The sequence below is a fragment of the Leucoraja erinacea genome, chromosome 32, assembly GCF_028641065.1.
Source record: "Leucoraja erinacea ecotype New England chromosome 32, Leri_hhj_1, whole genome shotgun sequence".
Lineage (NCBI taxonomy): Eukaryota > Metazoa > Chordata > Chondrichthyes > Rajiformes > Rajidae > Leucoraja > Leucoraja erinaceus.
The window spans coordinates 9,368,904-9,396,359 of NC_073408.1; the positions used below are offsets into that span (position 1 = coordinate 9,368,904).

At 41.4% G+C, this 27,456-nt stretch overlaps 1 protein-coding gene across 1 annotated transcript; it reads right to left on the reverse strand.

Moving 5' to 3' along the window:
* Positions 1–7,952: 7,952 nt before the first annotated feature.
* On the reverse strand, positions 7,953–25,116 carry LOC129712215 (uncharacterized). Its single transcript, XM_055660473.1, is given in 5 exon segments — positions 7,953–9,000; positions 13,589–14,116; positions 16,607–16,652; positions 24,521–24,604; positions 24,606–25,116. Coding segments are annotated over 5 exon segments (1,503 nt in total). The 5' UTR covers positions 24,929–25,116; the 3' UTR covers positions 7,953–8,478.
* Positions 25,117–27,456: the final 2,340 nt, after the last annotated feature.

Below are 27,456 nucleotides of genomic sequence, written 5' to 3' on the forward strand. Positions count from 1 at the left end.
CGGGTCTTGGTGTTAGAGCAGCATGCTTATCCATACTAATACCCCCAACCTGTAAAAAATCCATATCCTTTTATGCTTGCTCATGGAATACCAGGTGCCTCTCAACTGTTGCGAAGACTGGATAGACTTGGTTTATACCTCTAGAATTGCCACTGGAAGCTTATCATTCCAGATAGCTAGAGCTGAGATTTTGTTTGAAGTCCAAAAGTCTCCCCTAAGGATAAGGGGGAAATCCCCGAGATGAAACAGAGAGTGGTGAATCTCTCCCTCTCACAAACCTGGCTAAAGGGAGTTAAACCAACTAGTTCGGGAAACGAGTTAGTTCTATATGGCGGTAGGCTCGAAGGGCCGAATGACCTACTCCTGCACCTAATTTCTATGTTTCTATGTTTCTATTATCCCACGCCCATCCACTCCCTACCCATTTGGGGCAATTTTACAGTCGGCAATTAACCTACACCCTTTTCTTTTGGGCTGTGGGAGGAAAATGAAGCCACTGGAGGAAACCCATGCACTCACATAAAAATCTTTCAAACTCCACACCGACAGCACCTGAGGTCAGGATCGAACTCAGGTCTCTGATGCCATGAGGCAGCAGGACTACCACCTATGCCACTGGGCTGCCCTATATTGCTAACTGTGAACAAATCCTGCAGTGAACCACTTTATTGGCTGAAAAGTCCGATGGGTAAACTTAAGCTGTGAAATCCGCTATATAAATTCAACCATCATTTCTAAAATTCCTCTCTAAATCTTCTGACAGATTTCTGCAGCACTCTCAATCTGTAATCTTCAATATACTCAGTGGTCACACTTTGTTTCAGCTGCATACGACACCAGGCATATTAATCTTTGTAAATCAAATTGTTGGGATCAGTCCCATGGTACTATGATTGTCCACCTTGCTAAGCAGACAGATATTGGACTGAGTCATGTGTAGGAAGGAACTCTGAAGAAGGGTCTCGATCCAAATCATCACCAATTCCTTCTCTCCATAGATGCTGCCTGTCCCGCTGAGATACTCCAGCATCTTGTGTCTACTGTAGGAAGGAACTGTTGGTTTAAACCGTAAATAGACCAAAAATGCTGGAGTAACTCAGCAGGTCAGACAGCATCTCTGGCGAAAAGGAATAGGTGACGTTTCGGGTCAGAGCCCTTCTTCAGACTGTAAGATACAGGTGGAGAGTGGAGGGAGGGGGGAAGTGGAGGAGAGAAAAGGCCAGAACCAAAACGGGACCAGCAACAGATGACCTCAGGAAGGGTGGAATCCGTAATAGCCCAGATGTGCTAACGACAGGGGTATAATGATGTGAACAGTGGAACTAGTACGACTAGTGATATTTGACTCGGCACTGAAATTTGACAAACACGTCAATGCCGTGGTAAAAGCTAGCTTGTTTCAGCTTCAGACGATAGCTAAAATAAAACAATTCCTCCACTTTGATGACCTCGAAAAGATCATCCACACATTCATCTCCTCCCGCCTAGATTACTGCAACTCTCTTTACACTGACATCAGCCAATCTTCCCTGTCCCACCTGCAACTGGTCCAAAACGCCGCAGCGAGACTCCTGACGGGCACACGAAAAAGGGACCACTTCACTCCGATTCTGGCCTCTCTCCACTGGCTCCCTGTGCGGTTCCATATACATTTCAAGGCCCTCCTCCATGTCTACAAAGCCCTCAATGGGCTTTCCCCCTCCTACATTAAAAGTCTTCTCACCCACCACTCCACCACCAGGTCCCTCAGATCGGCCAACTTGGGGTTGCTGAATATCCCGCGGTCTAGGCATAAGCTTAGGGGCGACCGTGCCTTTGCGGTTGCAGCTACTAGACTGTGGAACAGCATCCCCCTTCCATCGACTCTAAGTCAAGACTAAAATCTTATCTATACTCCCAAGCCTTTCCTGACGTCCACTGAGCGAAGGCTATATGTATATATGTATGTAGTTTGTTTGTTTATACTATTCTTATAACAAATGTAAAGCACTTTGACCAACGAGAGTTGTTTTTTTAAATGTGCTATATAAATAAATGTGACTTGACTTGACTTGACGATGTCTAGGGTGGAAGGAAGGCAGATATTCAGGATCTCACCTTATTTGCTAATGGTAACGCCTTGTTTAATCACAACCTCTGCTGATATGAATTAAAGCAATCTTCAGTTGTTTCTGATTGGAGAGACAACCTAATAGACAACTGGCAATAGACCATTTATCATATTGTTACATTTTCAATATTTAATTGCATGTGAAAGATTTTTAAGATATCTAACAACAAATTGCTTAACTTATTTATTTTAAATGATTAATCTCAGCAAGTAGCCTGGAAAGGGTTGTATTTTATTGTGTCATTAATTTTATTTAGTACAATGTTGAGTAGATATTTGTGTTTCCCAAGCGTAAAGTCATCTTAGAGTTTGCATGGGATAAGATTCAATCAGAGGTTGGTCCATAAATAGAATGAGCCCATAGACTGAGCCGGAAGAGCACTGGGCCAACTAAATTCATGATGTCAGTAAAGTTTAATCTCCGTTATTGAGTTAATTGGATCACATTAGGCAAGTTGCAAGCGATAGTATAAAGATCTTTGTCAGTATTTGGTATGGATCTACCATCTGTGATAAATTGGATGTGATTGGAAATACTGGCATTTCCTCTGGAGCATCACTTTACTTTAGACTTTAGAGACACAGCGCGGAAACAGGCCCTTCGGCCCACTGAGTCAGCGCTGACCAGCGGACACCTCATACACTAACACTATCCGACATGTTCGGGAGAATTTACAATATTACCAAAGCCAATCAACCTAAAAACATATTGTGTCTTTGGAGTGTGAGAGGAAACCAGAGCACCTGGAGAAAACCCACACAGTCACAGGGAGAATGTACAAACTCAGCACAGTCAGCACCCGTAGTCAGGATCGAACTCGGGTCTCTGACACTATAAGGCAGCACGTCCGCTGAGCCACTGTGAGCCCTCAAACTCAGGAATTCTCTTCATCACAATGTACTCATCTGCAGGCAAAGCAGTTCACAGCACATGTTGTTCTCTGTAGCTTTGGTTCATACAGGCTTACATCTCTTACCTTCAGAGAACATTTACACTCCCCTCACCGCTCACGTTTTACACAAACTTTCTATTCACTATCACCAGCTTACACTTCTCGGTCTACACTCACGTATCTCTCATAATACACAATACACACTCCTTTCACCACACAGTTCACACGTGCAGTTCCTCGCTGCCCTGCTTTCACAATAACCTCAGTTCCCATTGGCACTCTGATCACCACATTCAAGTCACACTGGCCTAATTTTGCTCCTATGACTTATCAACATCATTATCAAATTTTACGAAGAAAGCCCTGGTTAAATTGTGAATTACATTTTGTGTGTGTTTGCATGTGTGTGTGTGTCAGTGTGTGTGTCCGCGTATAAGTATGAGAGTGAGTGTATATGCCTGTGCAAGTGTGTAATATGCACTCTGGAGTCCCAGCAGCAATTAATAAATACACTGCACGCTATCAAAGTCATTAAAAAAAACAGAATAACAAATAAACCTGGATTTTTTTCTTCCAAATTGAAACAGCTTTATACATTATTGTAGTTGCTGAGGTATTTAGCCCCAGCAGAACTCCAACTGATGGGATACCACTTTTTCCTTTTTGTAGACTTCAACAACCTGAGCATTCTCCATTCTAGCCACAGATCCATTGCTCTTAGCAAATATTTATATTGTTATATTGATCACTGTTCCAGAGCAATTATTACATCTATCACCCAAATCTTAAAGCAGTCAAACTATTTCTCTCTATGCAAAGAGTTATTTTTTTTCATTCCAAACTAGGAATCCATGGTTTAGGATGTTGATTTCAGTTGTTGTCATGGGCATATTTTTTCCTATCTACTTTCTTTCCATCTCATCTTCCAGAATTTAGATTACTTTCTCACAACTGGGTACCTGCAGACTGACTAGGGGGGGCTGAAATTCCATTGCCTAAATAGTACGAAGCATGAAATTAGCAGGAGGGAAAATAAACTAGAATGAATCACAATGGAAGTTGAAGGGCTCTTGCAGTAATAGGATTATGAAGAGCTAATATAGCTTAAAGAAGGGGAAATCATATTGCACATATGTCAGACTTCTTTAAAGTGGTAACTTTACAGGTAGGACCAATGGATGTGGTGCGAATATCAAAAGGCCTACGATAAGATCCACACGAGAGAATATTAAACAAAAATAGAGTTGTGAATAATACACTGTCATGGATTGAAGTTTGGTTAATATATAGAAAGACAAAAGTAGATGTAGAGTTGCTACCTTACCACACTAGTGACCCATACATAATCCTGACATCTGCTGCTGTTTGTGCAGAATGTGCATCTCATTTTGACTGTGTAAGTTCTTCAGTTTTCTCCCATATAGCAAATGTGCAGGTTGGTAGACTTGTTTAAATCGACCCTAATATGTAAAAGAGTGATAGTGAGGGGAGAGGTGATGGAAATATGGGAAGAATAAAATTAGGTTTGTGTAGAATTAGTACACAACAGGTACTTGTTGGATGGTGAATTATCTGTGCGCCAAAGAGGCTTTTTCTAAGCTATATGATTCTGTGAATCTATGAATAATCTAGTAATGCTCATGTTGGAAAACTGGCTACAATGGAAGACATTGGGATAGATGTGAACCGCAGCGAAACTATAGTTTCTGTTTAGTCTTTGTTTTAAAGATGCAGAATGGAAACTGGCCATTTGACCCACCAAGTCCATGCCCACCATTGATCAGCCATTCACACTAGTTTTATGTTGGCCAATATTCACAGCCACTCCCTACATACAATGTCATTTACAGTGGCCAATTAACATACAAAGTTGGCGATCCAGTCAGTATTAATAACACAAAGTGCTTAGAGGGAGATTATGTTAATGAAACAGTTAAGACAACAGGATAACTGACCAAATGTACATAACATGTGGTTAAAGAACTGGTTTAGTAGAATTACCAAAGCCTTCAAATATATTTAAGCAAAGAGTTTTGCAGGGGAGTAGACTGAATGACTAAGTGAATTTATAAATGGTCAAAGTTATAATTGTATACTTTATATATCTGTCAATGACTTGCCATTTGTATATGCTCATGTTAATGGGTTATTTTTTAAATAATCTTTATGGGAAGCAGATAAGTGTACAGAGGGGGTGGAAGATTGCAACCTTCACTTGGTCCGGCCTGTTTTGATGAATGCAATCAACCTGGCGTGCACAATCAAATAAGATCAAATAGAACAAGTTGTCCTACAACTTTAGGCTGTGCACGCCATACGCAAGAAGAAGGATAAATGTACAGATGTTTCTGTGTATCTTTGAGCAGTGAAATCTACTGTGCAGTATGATCATCATACATTGGTGTACTGGGTGCTGCTGTTTCATTTGGGAACAGCTGCCTTCAGTAAAGGATTTTCTGTTATAATTTCAGAGCGCAGCAACGACAGATGGAAACCCAGAGATACTACTGGCAATTTCATGATTTAATGACAAAAAGCCTTCTCAAGGACCTGTTTCCATGTTATATCTCTAAACCAAACTAAACTAAAGGAATTTCAGTGGAAACAGCAGCGTGCCTTCGTCAGCAAGCAAATTTTCTCAATTGCCATTTGTGGATGATCTAAACGAATCCTCTTATGTGAAATGTTTTTGTTTCAAACCTACTTTTTTTTCCATTGTTTGCTACAAACTTATCACATTCAGGGCCATGAAGTAATGAACGATACTAGCTATGTGAGTTATAACCACAGTCCTGTGAATTAATTGTTAAAATGTACTATTGCTCCCTGGTGTTTGATGTCCACACGTAGAATTTGCCCTCTCTGATACTAAAGGCGTCCAGTGAACGTTCATGAAGAAAGACTCATTATTCTTCGTTCGTGTCCATCTTCCGTGTTTCAAATGTTGACATCGCTGTCATCATCCGTCCTGAAGAGGACGCAAGCTTCAGGCGACAATCAGTGGGAGCCATCACTTGTTGCAATAGATGATGGTGGTAGCAGAATTAGCTCGGGATACCACTCACACATGTATATCACCTTGTAATAAAAGGATAATAAGCACCAGTAGGGTAATCAGCAATGCAGGGCCCTGTCAACAACAACGCCCTGTCCTCAATCTATGAATGCAAATCTCAGTTGTAATTGCAAGCAAGAAGCCTGATTTTAATTTTTGCCTTTTATTTTCAGAATAGAGATGCTATATGCATCAGTCATATTAGCCAGCCCATCTGCAGTCAGGAGCTAAACCTGATCATTCCTGGCTAGATCATTCTCTGTATTATTACAGGAGAGGACATTTGCCAATAAACTATGCAGCACTCAAAATCAACGGCAAAAAATGGGTCGTATACAAAGGATATAAAGTATAGTTGGTGCAGTTAATCAGGGACAGAATCATCAGGAAGTGGCAATTATTTGTGGCAAACCTATTTGAAACGACAAAAAAAATTCTAATAGATTCAAAATACAAAATAACCGCAAATTCATCAACTTGATCGTAAAACCGATTGTGTCACTGGGTTAAAAAACACAATGCAAAAATGAACCCTTTTATGGAGTTAGAGGGAGCCTATGTTGTACACACAGTGTGTACTAAATTTTCAGTTACTATAAAAAGATAAGAAGATAGGAAATGAGAGCAGTAATAAACCATATGCCTTTCTTGAGCCTGCACAGTCATTCAACAACAGCCCAGTTGATCTCATCCAGACCCTCACCTTAAACCTACGTAGTCTGGTTCTCGATTTCCATACTCTGGATAATAGACTCTGCACCTACCCTACCTATATCCTTAATGATGTTATACACCTCTATATAGAACTCATTGCCATAGACATTGAGTATTTTTAAGATGGAGATTGGCAGATTCTTGTTTAGTAATGGTGTCAAGGGTCATGGGATGCAGGCATGGAAATCGCTATCAAAATATGGAGGGGACCGGGGGACAGGGGAGACACAATTTCTTGACGGCCGCCCACACATGCGCGCACGCACACACATGCGCACACACACACACACACACACACACACACACACACACACACACACACACACACACACACACACACACACACACACACACACACACACACACACACACACACACACACACACGGCTTCGGAGGCTCAATCCAGCGCTAAATGCAGCTCAACTCTGCCTGTCTCACCGGGTTAACCTACAGCCCTGCCTGGACTGACGGGACACCAGCGCTGCTTCTCCGTGCTGGCTGTAAACCTGGGCCATATTTCCCACAAGCCCAGGCAGGGCTGTAGGTTAACCTGGCGGGACAGGCAGAGTTGAGCTGGGTTTAGCGCTGCTTCTCTGCGCTGGCTGTGAGCCAGGGGGCACAGCTCCCGTCTGACTGCCGACGTCTCAGGCCACCCGTGGGAGGCACTCGGGTGGGGACGGGACAGTGCCGGACAGCCGGGATCGATCCTGGCTGCGGATGAGGCGCAGGTGCCGAGAGTGTTTTGGCACGTCTCCCTCCTCCAATCACCGCACTCTATCCTCAGTCCCAAAACCCCCTACCCCTCCCTCCTCCAATGATCGCGCTGAATCATCATGTTCTGCCCCCATTGCCTGCTGACCGACGTCTCTCTCGTACAATCGGCGCCCTCAATCAGCAGTCCTATCCCCACTGTCTCGCGGAAAGCGGATATTTCACCAGGTTTTAAAATCCGGATTACAAAAACTTGGGGGGGATCATTCCCCACCTCTCAAACCAGAGGGGGGGCATGTCCCTCCTGGCGCCCCTGGGATTTCCGCCCCTGATGGAGTGAAGGGAGGAATATAGGTGGAAGAGTCACATAACATGAACAATGTTCTGTATATGGCTTCATCTCATATAACGGTGTAACTTCACCACTGAGGATACATGTTATCCCATAAATACAACAATACAACAAAAAAGTGGCCAATGATTTTATTCAATTTAGTACAAGACACAGAGTACAGTGATCAATGGTTTTCCAGCTCACAAAAGTTGTTGCTACAGAATAATACAGTGATTGCTTTGAGAGGTTGCATTTCAAAGAACACAATATGACACTTTATACACCTGATTTTTTACTGTTGCTGTTTGAGTAGAATGATTTGCTTTATTTCCCGAACTTGTTTTATTCCCACTGCAGCTGATGCTGATCTTCCTAATTATCTGCTTTTCCGGTTTTAGCAACCTCCAATATAGTCACCAAAACAACCAATTTTTCACAAGATTTATACGATGAACATTGGTAGTTTATGGGATAACCCACTTAATCCGTTTCTATTACTCTCTAAAGCATACTGAAGGTCATCTTCAAAAATAGGAGCTTTCTCCCACCGAACCCTATGTTTGATTGTCATATGTGGAGGTCCCACCACCATTGTTACACCCAAGATCACCATTATCCACATCTTCTAACTATTACCCCATTGCCCCAGTAAGATCACGATTATTCAGTGAAGAACCACTGGTTAGACAGATTACATTTGGGGTGAAATGCTTTAACAACTTTTATTCTTTTGGGATCCCAGACACAATCCTCTTCCAAACCACTTGGAACCATCCCACAGCTTGGAGGGCACCAAGCAGTGTCATAGCCATGATAGTGCCATGTCTTCTGGAGTGGGTGCCCTTGATAATTTATCATTATGACTTTTCCCACATTGACTCGCAACTTAAGCACAATCTTTTGGCTGGGATCGATGTCCAGGGGATACCTGCTAGCTTTTTGGAGGTCCCTACTGACATAGACTCCAGGACCGAGCATGCCACCTTTGGATCGATGGAAACCATTTTGACGAATGGCCTGTGCACTTGCAGCACTGGTTCCATGGTACATCACATAGATCTTGCCTTCAACTGGTGACACAAGACTTTTGAGGCACGGTGGATTAAAACCAAGTCCATCTTCTTCAGCCCATATATTTTGCTGACAATAGGCCATGGTAATGAGTCGAATTTCAAAACTTGCCTTTTGACGAAAATAAAATAAAATAAAATTAAGAGATTTATTAATTCTGTTCTTAATCCTCAACCAAATCTGATCACATTTCCCCCTCCACCCTGTCCCTTTTTACATTTCACTGCTCCACTTAGTTTCTTTTGTTTTACCATTTCCTCTTTATTTCACCTCTAGTGTTTATCATTATCTCTAACCATCTATCAATCGATTCCGCTTCCCTCGCCTATCACTTACTGGGCTTTGCCCCACCCCTTCTCTCCAGCTTCCTCGTCCCTGCTCCATCAGTCTGAAGATAGATCCCGATAAGATCCCAAAACAAGATCCATCCATTTTCCACCACAAATGCTGCGTCACCTGGTAAATTAATACTTTATACTTTGTAATCAGTACTTTGTTTTTAGCTCAAGCATCTGCATTCCTTTGTGTCTCCATGTGCCCCTCATGTTTTTCCATGCTGGTGAATCTGCCAAACAGATTTTTGGAAAAACATAAGGTAGACACAAAATGCTGGAGTAACTCAGCAGGACAGGCAGCATCTCTGGAGAGAAGGAATGGGTGATGTTTTGGGTCAAGACCCTTCTTCAGTCTTTCGCTCCACTGCAAAATCTGCTCAAGGTATGTTGCACCACTTGGAAAAACATACCCTGGCTTTGACTCAACCACAATCTTAAATATTGTAAAGGTATTTCAATGCCTTATGATATTGCCCTGACCAATATATCAATGAATAAATGTCTTGACTTGTATGTTGTGGTCTATATATTTTTAAGTATAAACTGGGTTATGAGTTGTCAGTTTCCTTTTATATGCAGAGAATAAATTAGTCAAATCTGGTTTTGTGATAGTGGAAAAGAAATTCCTTCCAGAGCAATGGATCAAATATTTACTTATCTTTCTAGATATATATTTTGACATGTCTTCGAATCAACACTTCACACTGCCTCGGCAAGGCCACCAGCATAATCAAGAGCGAGTCTTAGTTTCTCCCCTCTCCCCTTTATGCAAGTGGTACAGAAGTGTGAAAACGTCCAGATTTAGGGACAGTTTCTTCCCAGTTGCTATCCCCAATTAGTATCACTAATTAGAGCAAAGTCCTGAGCTACCGTCCACCTCCTTGGAGACCCAATTGGACTTGATCTTGCACTAAATGTTATTCCTTTCATCCTGTATCTGTACTGTGGACAGCTTGATTTTAAGCATGTATAGTCTTTCCGCTGACTGGATCGCACGCAACAAAAAAGCTTTTCACTGCTCCTCGTATATGTGGCAATAAACTGAATAAACTAAACTCAACTCAACTAATTTGCCAATAGTTTAACCTTAGTACATCCAACCAATGTTTCTATCCCTTTCAAAATTTGCACAAAAATTTGGTTTCAATAGCAAGTTACGCAGAGTATGTGTAAAATACCAGTATCAGAAAACATCTATGGAACGATAAAGGTGAATTAACTTTAGAGGTTGAGTTCTTATATCAGAACTGGCCACTTTGGGCACAAGTTTCAACAGTTGATTTTCTGAAGAGGAAAAGGAGTGAAATGGAAACTTAAAGGCACGGGAGTCAGCACATTGACATTTTCCACAAGTTGTGTGTCTCTCTGTTCCCCGTTACTGACAACATTAAAGTGTGTTTCACCTCGTACACCGCTTATTATTTCTGCTTACAATGAAATAAAAATGCAAGAATTCATTCACAATTGATGTTCCAAAGGAAATCCAACTTCAACGCTCTTGTGATTGCAATAACAGGAAACGACTGTACAAATTTGTTGACTCAATCCTCTGCCATTCAGAGTCTTATTGACAGAAACTGTTACATGAAGCCATCAATATTTTTAACACAGTCCCATTTTCGCAGGAATACGACATGACAGCCTTAAAGATAATATCCCAGGGAAAAAGCACACAGTTATGCAATTGGTCCCACACCCTTGCTCTTGTTCATAGCTTTTTGTTTTTGTAGTTTTCAAGTTTCCCCTGTTAAAACTTCACCTTCACTCAATAATAATATTAATCAATATTAATTAATATTAGTATTAAATGTGTAAGAAAGTTCTCCTCTTCCCCTTTATTCCTTCACCACTTACAGTTTGGATCACACCCACACAGGAGCAGAGATCATCATGTTACTCACCGTGGTCCAGGAAGTCACACTGCCATCAGGATGGGCAAGATCTGTACTTTATTTCGAATTTTTTGAGTTTCAGTTTCAATTTCTTCAAAGTAGCTTTATAACGACAATTTTTGAGTTTATACTTCTCCGAATTCATTCGCATATAAACATTGTTTAATGCCAATGTTTAAAATTAGTTGAACATACAAATTAATGGAAATACATAGCAGGTTAGGCAGCATCTGTGGAGAGAAACAGAGCATTCACATTTTAGGTCTGTGGCCTGTTCGAGTCTGATGGACGTTATTGACCTGAAATGTTAACTATTTTTCTCATCACAGAATGCTGCCCAACTTGTATTAATTCCTAACTTTTCATAGTTTCCTTCTTATAGATGTGTATAAAACCATGCGAGGAATAGATCGGGTAGATGCACAGAGTATTTTGCTACGACAGTTTTAAAGGGATATGGGCCAAATGCAGGCAGGTTAGACTAGTGTAGCTGGGACATGTTGGCCGGTGTGGGGAGTTGGGTGGAAGACTATGACTTTTTCTGCTAGCTATCTCCCCTCTCCCTCAGTCTGAAGAAGCATCCAATCCCAAACTGTTGTCCATCCTTTTCCCTCCACATATACTGCCTGACCCGCTGAGTTCCTCAAACAGTTTATATTTTGCATCACGTACATCACCTGTTCCCTCATCTGTGATTATTAAAGAATGCTGAGAGGCTGAGAAAATAAAAGTGCTAAACATCCTTATTACGAACAGTGACTGTCTTAATGATGTGCATTTTTTAATATTTTTTTTCCTTTTTGCAAAGGATCAGTTATTAAGATGTAAGTGTCAATTAGATTTCAGTTCAATGTCATTTATATGTGATTGGAAACAAGGTCAAAGTTTTCTCAAAAGCTGCATCACCTTACTGAATGAACTGTGGCAAATTTAACATTAGATGAGCTACATTCAATTTTCCCTCATTTCACTTTAGTATAAGGCAGTGATAATCTGTGACCGGAAAAGGAAACGACTGTAGCTGATGGCACAGAGTTTATTTTTGTAAAACCACATTGTTCAATTTCCTTTTGTAGAAATCAATTAATGAACATGTAATTCTGCTCTGGACTGATTAATATTATAATTAGTAAAGTAGAATAGTGAAACTAGTCGGAGAACTAGGGTGGTGGAGAGACACAGAGAGAGGGAATGCTAGGATTACTTGAAGTTAGAGAAATCAACACCAGTGGTATGAACACTGCCACACTGTATACAGTATATTTGGACTGCAGTACTAAACTGATCCACAATTATTGGAAGAGAATTTCGCAATAGTTCAAGCATTCATCTACCTTCGTTTGCCACAACCACTCCTGACTTGTGTGTGAGTCATCCATTTGCAATCTTCATATAGAGTTCTTCAGAAGACTGTCACCATATAGAGGTTTATAAGATTGTGACAGGGATAAATAGGGTAAATGCACAGAGTAGGGGAATCAAGAACCAGACAACATATAGTTAAAGTGAGGGGGGAGGGGGGGGGGGGAGTAGATTTAATAGGAAACTAAGGTGTGACAGGGTTATGGCAGGAAAGGAATTGAACATCTGGCATAAAATGAGAGGAATGTGAGGGTTGGAATGAGTTTTCTGAGAGACAGGCAAACTAACTGAACAAGTTTTACTATCAAAATGGAAATGGCTGAAAATAGTGCCATTGGTTAAAGATGACAAGGTGCGCAGTAGGCCAGTGGTGAGAAGTAAAAGAGTTACATAATGGAGCCAATAAAACCCCGCAGATGCAGGAATTTTGATCAAAATACAAAGTGCTGGAGTGGATCAGCAGGTCAGGCATCATCTGTGGGGGGAAGTGATAGATGACATTTTGGGTTAGAGCCCTTTTACAGATTGATTGTAGTAGGGGATAGCTAGGAAAATAAAGTGGAGGCTGGCAAGTGATAGGTGGATGCAGGTGAGGAAAGTTAGATGAAGAGGAGTGAAATGTAAAGGTAAATGGATGGATATTGTTGGAAGGCAGACAGGTGGAAGGACACACCCGGGGGGGGTTTAGATGAACGGGGACACCAGAGGGAGAAATATAGGTGGAAGAGTCACATAATGTGGTGAACAATGTTCTGTATATGGCTTCATCTCATATAATGGTGGTACCTTCACCACTGAGGAGCCATCTTATCCCATAAATACAACAATACAACAAAAACATGGCCAATGATTTTTATTAAATGTAGTACAAGACACAGAGTACAGTGATCAATGGTTTTCCAACTCACAAAAGTTGTTACAACAGCATAATACAGTGATTGCTTTGGGTGGTTGCATTTCAAAGAACACAAAGTAAGACTTTATACACCCGATTTTTTATTGTCTGAATAGAATTATTTGCTTTATTTCCCGAACTTGTTTTAATCCCACTGCAGCTGATACTGATCTTCTTTCCCGGTTTTAGCAACCTCCAATGCCCCAGCAAGATCAAGGATATTCGGTGAAGATCCACTGGTTATACTGATTATATTTTGGGCGAAATACATCAATAACTTTTATTCTTTTGGGATCCCAGACACAATCCTCTTCCAAACCACTTTGAACCATCCCACAGAATGGAGGGCACCAAGCAGTGTCATAGCCTTTACAGTGCCATGTCATCTGGAGTGGGTGCCCTTGATAATCTATCTTTTTGACTTTTCCCACATTGACTAGCAACTTAAGCACAATCTTTTGGCTAGGATCGATGTTCAGGGGATACCTGCTAGCTTTTTGGAGGTCCCTACTGACATAGACTCCAGGACCGAGCATGCCACCCTTGGATTGACAAAAACCGTTTGTTAGAATGGACTGTGCACTTACAGCACTGGTTCCATGGTACATCACATAGATCTTGTCTTCAATTGGTGACACAAGACTTTCGAGGCACGGTGGATTAAAACCAGGTCCATCTTCTTCAGCCCATATATTTTGCTGATAATAGGCCATGGTAACGAGTCGAATTTCAAAACTTGCCTTCTGACAAAAATAAAAGAAAATAAAAGTAAGAGATTTATTAATTCTGTTCTTAATCCTTAACAAAACTGATCATATTTCCCTCTCCGCTTTCCCCCTCCACCCTGTCCCCTTTTACGTTTCACTGCTCCACTTCTATTCATTTACCATTTCCTCTTTATTTCACCTCTAGTCTTTATCATTATCTCTAACCATCTGTCAATTGATTCCTCTTCCTTCACCTATCACTTACTGGACTTTTGAGCCACCCTTCTCTCCAGCTTCCTCGTCCCTGCTCTATCAGTCCGAAGATAGATCCCGACAAGATCCTACAATTAGATTCATTCAGTTTCCTCCACAAATGCTGCCTCACCTGGCAAATTAATACTTTATACTTTGTAAACAGTACTTTGTTTTTAGCTCAAGCATCTGCATCCCCTTGTGTCTCCATATGTCCCTCATGTTTTTCCATGCTGGTGAATCTGCCAAACAGATTCTTGGAAAAGGTAGACACAAAATGCTGCGGTAACTCAGCGGCACAGGCAGCATCCCTGGAGAGAAGGAATGGGTGACATTTCGGGTCAAGACCGTTCTTCAGACTCAAGAAGTCTTTCGTTCCACTGTGAAATCTGCTCAAGATATGTTGCACCACTTGGAAAAACATACCCTGACTCTGGCTCATCCACAATCTTAAATATTGTAAAGGCATTCAATGCCTTATCATATTGCCCTGACCAATATAACAATGAAAAAATGTCTTGACTATATAGACCATGTTGTGGTCTATATATTTTTAAGTATAAGCTGGTTTATGGGTTTTCAGTTTCCTTTTCTATGCAGAGAATACATTTGAGCAACAAATCTGGTTTTATGAGAGTGGAAAAAAAAATTGCTTCCAGAGCAAAGGATCAAAAATGTACTTATCTTTCTACATATATATGTATATTTTGACATGTCTTCGAATCAACACTTCACACTGCCTCGGCAAGGCCACCAGCATAAACAAGTCTTCATTTCTCCCCTCTCCTCTTTATGCCGGTGGTACAGACATGTGAAAACCTCCATATTTAGGGACATTTCCAGCTGCTATCAGGCAACTGAACCATCATATCAGCAATTAGAGCACGGCCCTGAGCTACCATCTACCTCATTGGAGACCCTATTGGACTTTATAGACTGATTCCTGGGATGGCAGGACTTTTATATGAAGAAAGACTGGATAGACTTGGCTTGTACTCTTTTAGGACTGAGATGAGAAAAAAAAAATGTACACACAGTGGTGAATCTCTGGAATTCTCTGCCACAGAATGTCATTGAGGCCAGTTCATTGGATATATTTAAGAGGGAGTTAGATGTGGCCCTTGTGGCTAAAGTGATCAGGGGGTATGGAGAGAATGCAGGTACAGGATATTGAGTTGGACGATCAGCCATGATCATATTGAATGGTGGTGCAGGCTCGAAGGGCCGAATGGCCTAAACCTGCACCTATTTTCTATGTTTCTATGTTTCTATGTTAATCGTGCACTAAATGTAATTCCTTTAATCCTGTATCTGTACTGCGGACAGCTTGATTTTAAGCATATATAGCCTTTCTGCTGACTGGATCGCACGCAATAAAAACGTTTTTCAACACACCCCAGATACATGACAATAAATTAAACTAAACTAAACCAGACTAAACTTAACTAATTTGCCAATCGTTTAACCTTAGTACATCCGACCAATGTCTCTATCCCTTTCAAAATTTGCACAAAATTCTAAATATGGTTTCAATAACAAGTTACGCAGTTGTAATTTAAACGTAAAATACCAGAATCCCTCAACAAATCAGAAAACATCTATGGAACGAAAAAAAGCTGAGCTAACTTTAGAGGTTGAGTTCTTATATCAGAACTGGCCACTTTGGGCACAAGTTTCAACAGTTGATTTTCTGAGGAGGAAAAGGAGTGAAATGGAAACTTAAAGGCACGGGAGTGAGCACATTGACATTTTCCACAAGTTGTATGTCTCTCTGTTCCCCGTTACTGACAATATTAAAGTGTGTTTCACCTCGTACACCACTTATATTAGCCATCTGCTTACAATGAAATAAAAATGCAAGAATTCATTCACAATTGATGTTCCAAAAGAAATCCAACTTCAATGCTCTTGAGATTGCAATAACAGGAAACGACTGTACAAATTTGTTGATTCAATCTTCTGCCGTTCAGTAACTGTTGCATGAAGACGTCAATATTTTTAACACAGTCCCATTTTCCAAGGAATATGACATAACAGCCTTAAAGATAATATCCCAGAGAGAAAGCACACAGTTATGCAATTAGTCCCACACCCTTGCTCTTGTTCATAGCTTTTTGTTTTTGTAGTTTTCAAGTTTCCCCTGTTAAAACTTCACCTTCACTCAACATTACAACCCGTAAATGTGTAAAAAGGTTCTCGTCTTCCCCTTGATTCCTTCACCTCTTACAGTTTGGATCACACACACACAGGAGCAGAGATCATCATGTTACTCACCGTGCTCCAGGAAGTAACACTGCCGTCAGGATGGGGAACATCTGTCCTTTATTTTGAATTTTTTGGGTTTCAGTTTCAATTCCTCAAAAGTAGTTTTATAACGTCAGTTTATGAGTTTATACTTCTCCAAAGTCATTGGCTTATTAACATCAAAGGCTAATGTTTAAAATCAGTTGAACATGCAAATTAATGGAAATACACAGCAGGTTAGGCAGCATCTGTGGAGGGAAACAGAGCATTCACATTTTAAGACTGTGGCCTGATCGAGTCTGATGAAGGGTTATTGACCTAAAATGTTACCTATTTTTCTCGTCACAGAATGCTGCCCAACTTGTATTGATTTCTAACTTTTCATAGTTTCCTTCTTGACAAAATCTGTCAAGAAATTTGAGCTGCTGCATAGTGCCAACACCCTCTGTTGTTCTGGTCTTAAGATCTTACTCATTTGCTCACTAATGATTTCCATGTGTTAAAATGTTGTTTATATCAGAAATTAAAATTAAAACATAACATTTATATTAGCCATCACTTACAAAATAATAGTCATAGAATTATGCAGCATGGAAATAGCCCTCTTGCGCCCAACTCATCTATGCTGACCAAGATCATTGACGCCATTCCCATTTGGAAACAGAAATTAAAACAAAGAAAATATGGAAGCAAACAGGTCTGGCAACACCTGTGGTGAGAAATTGTTAATGCTTCAGATGAATGATCTTTCATCAGGCAGACATGAGACCTCGCAAGTATACTTGGCTTGATTGGATTTATCCAATTGGGTTATACCCCAGGTCTACAGAGTCACAGTAAAACTGTACATAACAAAAGTAGCATTGAGAAAACTATGACTATGGCAATCAGCTGTCGGGTTTAGTTGGGGCCACAAGAGACTGCAAATGCTGGAATCTTGAGCAAAAAAAAACAAATTACAAAAAACAACTCAGCAGGCCAGGCAGCATCTGTGGAGGGAATGGACAGATGACGTTTCGGGTGAAGGGTCAATGTCGTTCGTCCTTTTCCCCATCACAAATACTTCCAGGCCTGTTGAGTTCCCCTATCAGTCTGCTTTGTGGTCAGGTTGTAGATCCTTGTATCAGTTTGTGAAGGGTTAACCAGGGTTAAATACGTGACTTCCCTCATCTTGAGTTGGGATGCTTGGTGTTGTATGACCAGTACTGAGTGCTGACAGGAATCTTCCACAGAGGAGCTGAATGGAAAGCAGTTCATGGCTGCAAAAATGTCATGGGTTTGTATGTGGAAGGTCATCTCACAAATCTGATTGAGGTGTTTGAAGATGTGACCAAAACGGTTGATGAAGGCAGAGCTGTAGATGTTGTATATATGGACTTCAGCAATCCATTCAGCAAGGTTCCACGTGGTAGGCTGCTCTGGAAGGTTAGATCACATGGGATAGGCGACAGATAGCACAATGGGCTAAGAGTTCGGCTGGCGACCGGAAGGTAGCCGGTTCAAATCCCGCTTGGAGTGCATACTGTCGTTGTGTCCTTGGGCAAGACACTTCACCCACCTTTGCCTGTAATGGAATGTAATTACGGCGGCAGGCGCGGGCACACCGCGACGCCCTGTGTCTCCCTTTCAAGGGAGATGCTAAAAATGCATTTCGTTGTCTCTGTACTGTACACTGACAATGACAATAAATTGAATCATTTCATTTCATTTCATTTCATCCAAGGAGTGGTAGCTGAACGGATAGAAGATTGGTTTCATGGAAGGAAGCGGAGGGTGGTGGTGGAAGGCTGCAAGAACTGGGGGCCTGTGACTAGTGGTGTGCCTCATGGTTCGGTGCTGGGCCTGTGACTAGTGGTGTGCCTCATGGTTCGGTGTTGGGCCTGTTACTGTCTGTCCTCTACAATCAATGATTTGGTTGAGAACATACATGGCAAGATTAGAAAGCTTGCAGATGATACAAAAGTGGGTGGTATTGCAGAAAAATTGTAGCTGGATCATACTCGGTTGGCCAGGTGGGCTGAGGAATAGTTGATAGAATTTAATACAGATAAATGTGAGGTGTAACATGGGAAGGACCTTCGCACTGATAGGTAGGGCTCTGAGGAGTGTTGTAGGCGTAGGGATCGTGGAGTGCAGGTACATGTTTCCTTGAAGGTGGAGTCACAGGTAGATAGGATGATCAAAAAGGCTTTTGACCTTCATCAGTCAGAGTATAGAAGTTGGGAGGTCATGTTGCAGTTATATAAGAAGTTGGTGAGGCCACATTCAGAGTATTTTGTCCAGTTCTGAGGAAAGATGTTGTCAAGCTGGAATGGGTACAGAGAGGATGTATGTTGCCAGGTCTCGAGGGTCTGAGGTCTAAGGGGAGGTTGAACAGGCTGTCTAAATTCCTTGGAGCATAGGAAGGTGAGGGGTGATCTTATAGAGATGTATAAAATCATGAGAGGAATAGATCGGGTAGATACACAGAGTCTCTTGTTCCGACAGGTTTAAAGGGATATGGGTCAAACGCAGGCTGGTTAGACAAGTGTAGATGGGACGTGTTGGTCGGTGTGGGAAAGTTGGGTGGAAGACTATGACTTTTTCTGCAAGCTATCTCCCCTCTCCCTCAGTCTGAAGAAGGGTCCATTCCCAAATTGCTCGTCCTTTTCCCTCCACATATACTGCCTGACCCGCTGAGTTCCTCAAACACTTTATATTTTGCATCACGTACATCACCTGTTCCCTCATCTGTGATTATTAAATTATGCTGAGAGACTGAGAAAATAAAAGTGCTAAACATCCTTATTACGAACAGATACTGTCTTCATGATGTGCATTTAAAAATTTTTTTTTTCTTTTTACAAAGGATCAGTTATTAAGATGTAAGTGTCAATTACATTTCACTTCAATGTCATTTATACGTGATTGGAAACAAGGTCAAAGTTTTCTCAAAAGCTGCATCATCTTACTGAATGAACTGTGGCAAATTTTAACATTAGATGAGCTACATTCAATTTTCTCTCATTTCACTTTAGTATAAGGCAGTGATAATCTGTGACCGGAAAAGCAAACGACTGTAGCTGATGGCACAGAGTTTATTTTTGTAAAACCACGTTGTTCAATTCCCTTTTGTAGAAATCAATTAATGAACATGTAATTCTGCTCTGGACTGATTAATATTATAATTAGTAAAGTAGAATAGTGAAACTAGTCGGAGAACTAGGGTGGGGGAGTGACACAGAGAGAGGGAATGCTAGGATTACTTGAAGTTAGAGAAATCAACACCAGATGTATGAACACTGCCACAGCGTATACAGTATATTTGGTCTGCAGTACAAAACTGATCCAAAATTCTTGCAAGAGAATTTCACAATAGTTCAAGCATTCATCTCCCTTCGTTTGCCACAACCACTCCTTCCGGTCTCTGCTCGCTGACTTGTGTGTGAGTCATCCATTTGCAATCTTCATATAGAGTTCTTCAGAAGACTGTCACCTTATAGAGATGTAAAAGATCATGAGAGGGATAAATAGGGTAAATGCCCAGAGTAGGAGACTCAAGAACCAGACAACATATAGTTAAGGTGAGGGGGAGCGGGGGAGATTTAATATGAAACTAAGGTGTAACTTTTTAACATAAAGCTTGGTAGGTATATAGAATGGCAGGTAGTTGGGGCAGGTAATATTACAATGTTTAAGAAACATTTAGACAGGTTCATGGATAGGATAGGTTTCGATGGATATGGGCTAAATGCAGACAGGTTGAACTAATGTAGATGAGGGGTGTTGGTCAGCATGGGAAAATTGGGCTGAAGGGCCTGTTTCCCTGCTGTATGCCTCTATGACTTGAGAAACAAGATGAAGGATTAGAAATATTTAATCATTCCAGTTCAGAGATGGCACAGTTGATTGTACACACACTGTGGATTCAAGTCTCATTATAAAGATCTGAGTATAAAAATGGCATCTGATGCTACAGTGCAAAGTTCAGAAAACTTTAGACTACAAAAAGTGCCATATATGTGTTTATTGTTGTTTTATTGTATTGTACTATATGTATGACTGCTGCAATTTCGTTCAGACTTCGGTCTGAATGACAATAAAAGGCTATCTATCTATCTATCTATCTATCTATCTATCTATCTATCTATCTATCTATCTATCTATCTATCTATCTATCTATCTATCTATCTATCTATCTATCTAATTGCAATTTTTAAAAAAGCTTCCTTTAACGGGTTAACACAAATGAAATTCCTTTATTTTTAGTACCATCATAGTGAATCTAAGCTTCATTTTTTTTATCCCTTTTGGTAAATTAAGTTGATTTTTCATTGGAATTTGGCTTAACATTACTTGCCTGATATCCACTTCCTCAGAGGTATGAAGCCACATCAGGGTATGTATATGATTTTTCTAGGGCTGCTTTTGTTCATCCAGAGCAATTACTATCCCTAAAGTCCTGAGAAAATTAATTCCTTAAATGTTACAGAAAAATTCTTTAAATTATACTGCTAATTTTTGGGGGCTTGCCATGAACAAAATTTGCAGTACATTTGTCATTAGCTGACCTTTGCGTAGCTTTGTAGGAAGGAACTGCCGATGTTGGTTTAAAGATAGACACAAAAAGCTGGTGTAACGCAGCTGGACAGGCAGCATCTCTAGAGAGAATAAATGGGCGATGTCTCGGGATGAGAACATTCTACGCTGCCAGGGGTGGTGGTGGAGGCAGATATGATAGTGGTGTTTAAGACATTTTTGAATAGGCACATGGATATGGAGGGATATTGATCATACGCTGGCAGATGAGTGACGATCTCGGCATCTTGTTCGGCACAGACATTGTGAGCCGGTGGGCCTTTTCATGGGTCTCGACTCAAAACTTCCACCATCTCTTCTCTCCAGAGATGCTGCCCTGTCCGGCTGAGTTACTCCAGCTTTTTGTGTCTATCTTTGGGTAGGTTTATAGGGTATGGGCCAAAGACAGGTGGGACTTAGGAAGTTCAGGATGTCCCCAACAACTCTCACCAACTTCTACAGATATGTTTCCATGCTGCATCTCTAAACTAAACTAAACTAAATGAATATCAATGGGAATAACAGCGAGGCTTCGACAGAAAGCAAGTTTCCTCAAGTACTATCTGTGGATGATCAAACTAATTGTTTTATGTGAATTGATATTTTTAAAATCCTCCATTTTTATCATTGTTTGGTTAAACATATCACATTCAGGGCCATAACGTGATGGGCAATGCTGACTTTGCGAGTCATAACCACATCCTGTGAATTAATCATTACAATTTACCATTGCTCTCTGATATAAGACTCGTATTAGATGTCCACATGTGGAACCTTTGTTTAATTTGTCCTTTCTGATACTGAAGGTGTCCAGTGAATGTAGACTCAGTCTCACAAGTGTATATCGCCTCGCCTTGTAAGAAAATGATTATATGGATAATAAGCACCAGTAGGGCTATCAACCATGCAGGGCAGTCACCAACAAAGCCCTGTCCTCAATCAATCAACGCAACTCTCAGGTGTAATTGCAAGCAAAAAGCCTGATTTTTATTTCTCCCTTCCATTGAATGAATAGAGATGCTGTCTGTATCAGTCATATTAGTCAGCCCATCTGCAGTCAGGAGTTAACCCTGATCATTCCTGGACAGTTATGCTCTGTTTTATTAGTGAGGACATTTGCCAGTAAACTTTGCAGCACTTGAAATTAAAGGCGAAAATGGGTCTCATATATAAGAGGTACAAGTTATAATTTGTGCAGTTAAACAGAGAATCATCAGCAAGTGGTAATTATTTGTGGTAATTGCAAATTTGAAACTATAAAATAATCTAAAAGATACAACATAACTGCAAATTCATCAACTTGATTGAAAGATCTAATTTGTCACTGGGTTAAAAAAAACACAATGCAAAAATGAACCATTTTATAGAGTGAGAGGGAGCCTATGTTGTACGCACAGTGTGAACTACATTTCCAGTTACTATAAAAAGATAAGAAGATATCTTTTAAGAGCAGACGTAAACCGTACCCCCCCCTCCCCCCTCCCCTTGAGCCTGCACAGACATTCAAGAACAACCCAGTTGATCTCATCCAGGCTCAGCTCCATTAGTTTGCCTGTTTACTATAACCCTTGATACATCCAAATTCTTAAATCTTCTCTCAACCCTCAATGCACCTGATGAGAATGCCACAAGATAAAGAAACATGCCTACGTTGTGTTGTTGTCACCAGTTAAATAGCCCCTGCAGGCAGATACACCTCCAAGGGATGCAGCTGAATTAGGCAGTGTTAAAGGTTACTAACTATAATACAGCACGGAAGGCCCCATAGCAGAAGTCTCCACATCGCGGGGCTGGAAACTGGAAATATCCTGAGCTAATTCTGCTACCACCATCATCTATTGCAACAAGTGATGCCTTCCACTAATTGGCGCCGGAAGCTTGCGTCCTTTTCAGGATGGACGATGGCAGCGAGGTCAACATTTGTAATAAGATGGACACGAAAAAAAGAAGACAGCACGGAAACAGGCCCTTTGGCAGAGTGGACGGAGAATGGCAGAGTAGACTTGGTGGGCCAAATGGCCTAATTCTGCTCATATGAGCTTCTGAACTGAAAGACCATCTTTCTTCCTCCTGCACTCCAATGAATATAGTCCTAGCCTGCCCGACCTCTCCATATAGCTCAGACTCTCATAAATGCAACATCCTCATAAATCTTCTCCGCACTATTCAGTTTAACTACATCCTTCCTAGAGGTCCTTTCTTTTACCACTAACACAAGGGTAATGATAGCAAAGGAATTGAACAGCTGGCAGGAAATGTGAGGGTTGGAATGGCTTTTCTGAGAGAGAGAGACAGGTAGACTCACAGAACATGTTTTACTATCGACATGGTTGAAAGTAGTGCCATTGGTTATAGATGAAGAGGTGCGCAGTAGGCCAGTGGTGAGAAGAAAAAGTTACATCATGGAGACAAAAATAATGGAAGATGCTGGAATTTGGATCGAAATGCAAAGTGCTGGAGTGGATCAGCAGGTCAGGCATCATCTGTGGGGGGAAGTGATAGATAACATTTTGGGTTAGAGCCCTTCTTCAGATTGATTGTAGTAGGGGATAGCTAGGAAAATAAAGTGGAGGCGGAACAATGCCTGGCAAGTGATAGGTGGATGCAGGTGAGGAAAGTTAGATGAAGAGGAGTGAAATGTAAAGACAGAGGGATGGATATTGTTGGAAGGCAGACAGGTGGAAGGACACACCCGGGGGGGGGGGGGTTTAGATGAACGAAAACACCAGAGGGCGGAATATAGGTGGAAGAGTCACATAATGTGGTGAACAATGTTCTGTAGATGGCTTCATCTCATATAATGGTGGTACCTTCACCACTGAGGAGCCATGTTATCCCATAAATACAACAATACAACAAAATAGTGGCCAATTATTTTATTCCATGTAGTACAAGACACAGAGTACAGTGATCTATGGTATTCCAGCCCACAAAAGTTGTTGCTACAGAATATTACAGTGATTGCTTTGAGAGGTTGCATTTCAAAGAACACAATATGACACTTTATACACCTGATTCTTTACAGTTTCCGAGTAGAATGATTTGCTTTATTTCCTGAACTTAATTTATTCCTACTGCAGCTGATGCTGATCTTCCTAATTATCTGCTTTCCCGGTTTTAGCAACCTCCAATATAGTCACCAAAACAACCAATTTTTCACAAGATTTACACAATTAAAATTGGTAGTTTATGGGATAACCCACTTAATCCGTTTCCATTACTCTCTAAAGCATACTGAAGGCCATGTTCAAAAATAGGAGCTTTCTCCCCCCGAACCCTAAGTTTGATTGTCATATATGGAGGTCCCACCACCATTGTTACACCCAAGATCACCATTATCCACATCTTCTAACTATTACCCCATTGCCCCAGTAAGATCAGGATTATTCGGTGAAGAACCACTGGTTAGACCGATTATTTTTTGGGCGAAATACATCAATAATTTTTATTCTTTTGGGATCCCAGACACAAACCACTTTTAACCTTCCCACACCTTGGAGGGCACCAAGCAGTGTCAAAGCCATGATAATCTATCTTTTTGACTTTTCCCGCATTGACCAGCAACTGAAGCACAATCTTTTGCCTGTTATCCAGATCTAGGGGATATCTGCTGGCTTTATCAAGGCTACGTGTGACATAGACTCCAGGACCGAACGTGCCATCTTTGGATTGACAGAAACCACATTTACGAATGGCATGCGCATCTGCGACATTGGTTCCATGGTACATCACGTAGATCTTGTTTTCAACTGGTGCCAAACAGCTCGTGAGGCACCGTGGAATATGGCAGGCCATGGTAACGAGTCGAAGTTCGAAACTTGCCTTTTGACGAAAATAAAAGAAAATATAAGTAAGAGATTTATTAATTCTGTCCTAAATCATTCACCGAATCTGATCATATTTCCCCCTCCTCTTTCTTACTCCACCCTCTCCCTTCTCACATTCCACTTTTCCGCTTCTTTTCTTTTCCTATATCCTTTTGTCTCTGTTTTACCTTTAGACTTCATCATTACCTCTAGCCATCTCTCAATCAATTCCTCCTCCCTCACCTTTCACTTCCTGGGCTTTGCCCGACCCCATCTCTCCAGCTTCCGCGTCCCTGCTCCGTCAGTCTGAAGAAAGATCCCGACAAGATCGCAAAACAGGAACCGTTCATTTTCTACCACAAATGCTGCCTCATCTGGCAAATTAATATTTTGTACTTTGTAAAAAGTACTTTGTTTTTAGCTCAAGCATCTGTAGTTGATGAGTCTCCATATGTCCATATGTCCCTCATGTTCTTGCATGCTGGTGATTCTGCCAAACAGATTCTTGGAAACTCTAGAATGTTTGACATACGTGTCACATGTTTGTGATTAGTACAGATGTCAGAGGTTATGGGGAGAAGGCAGGAGAATGGGGTAAGAAACATAGAAAACATTGAAAAATAGGTGCAGGAGTAGGCCATTCGGCCCTTCGAGCCAGCACCGCCATTCAATATGATCATGGCTGATCATCCTAAATCAGTACCCCAGTCCTGCTTTCTCCCCATATTCCTTGATTCCGTTAGGAGGGAGAGATAGATTGGCCATGATCGAATAGCGGAGTAGACTTGATGGGCCAAATGGCCGAATTCTACTCCTATTCCCTCTGACCTTATGACACTACCTGCCCATATACTATCCCACCAGTTCACAATCACATGTAGCTCTCAGCTTTCTCTCATATGATGAGAGTGATACCAAGGAGCCAATGTGCAGGAGGATGACAAAGAAGTGTATAAACTATACTGAGCATGATGGGGGACTTCAATCATCCCAAAATAAGCTGGGATAATAATAGTGTTAAAACCAGAGGAGGTGAAGAATATGGAATATGTGCGGAAGATAAGATATGGTCTTGGCTTTATGTTTGGCATGGACATTGTGGCCCATAGAGACTATTCTTTGTGCTGTACCATTCCATGTCCTATGTTATTCCGTACGTTTCATTGTTGCATTTGCCTCAAAATCCTGATCAAAATATTTAGCCTTCAAATTGCAAACTCATGAGGAAACTGTATGAACATGTCTTGCAGTGGCACTAGAAGCTAGAAAAACCAATGAGGAATACAAGTCTGTACAAGGAATCTCCTATCTGCATGGAACAATGAAATAGATAATTTGCACAGAGCAAGTTAGCTACAATACTGACATCTACCTGACAGTGTGGAGTATTGCTCAGATATGTCCTGTCTACTAATTGGAACCTTCTTACTATCTTGAGTGGGGGTGGGGGTAAAGACTTCATTGGGGTCATCAGGTGGGACCCTCCTTCCTTGGTGTTTCGTTGATAGGCCCACGACACCTCCAGAGGGCTCAACAGCAACACCTGACGTCCCAGGTGCGCTCCTCTCCTTTACCCCTCTTGCTGGTCATTTTGCAGCCCAGTTGGAGTCCTTCCTCTTATGCCACAGCCAGTTGCTGCTTCGCTCGGCAGCCTCTGACAGCGACCTGACGGCTTGCCGGAAGGCCTGTCCTCGAACTCCCATTCCCTTCAGGAGTCTGGTTGTTGACATGGCTACAAACCCTCTACAACCAACCTCTACAAGGAGCACCTGAGTACGCCAGCTGCGTTGTTCTGCCTCGGCTGCCTAGCCTGAATACCTCAGACATTTGCGTTCATGTGCTTCACCAACTGCAGCCTCCCAAGGCACAGTTAACTCCACAAAGTGCAGGGACTTCTGTGAGGTTGACCACAAGATCAGGTCCGGACAGAGATTAGTTGTGATGATCTCTGGTGGAAAGATGAGCTTCTGGTCTAGATCAGCCTGCATTTACCAGTCCCGGGCAGTGTCCAGGAGAGTCGGTTCCTATCTTGCAAATGGCTTCTCTAGAAGTTGTCCTGCCTTTACAACAGAGGTGGTGTTCGAGAAACCGGGCATTAGGGGAGGGAGGGCATCTCCTTCCTTCCAAGGTAATCGCCAGTTGTCACAGGACCTGATTGTGCCTCCAGGTGTAGTGGCCTTGTGAGCAGACTGGTTTTGGAAATATATCACCATTCCTTTGCTGTCACTGAGTCAAAATTCTGGAACTTGTCACCATCTTCGTAGGCAAAGCCACACCGTATGGACCACAGCTCATCGCCTTCTGGAGGGCAATTAATTGCTGATTCATTCTGAATAAATAAAAAGACAATTGTCACAAAACAGCTGCAGAAATAAACGAGGCAAACATGTGGATGTAATGAACCTTTGGCTGCAGTAATGACTGTCAGTCATGGTCAATTTAACAATCATTCTCACTATCTAGTCTATTTTCTTTGTCAACAATGCAAAAGTTTACAGAAGCCAATTAACCAGCAAG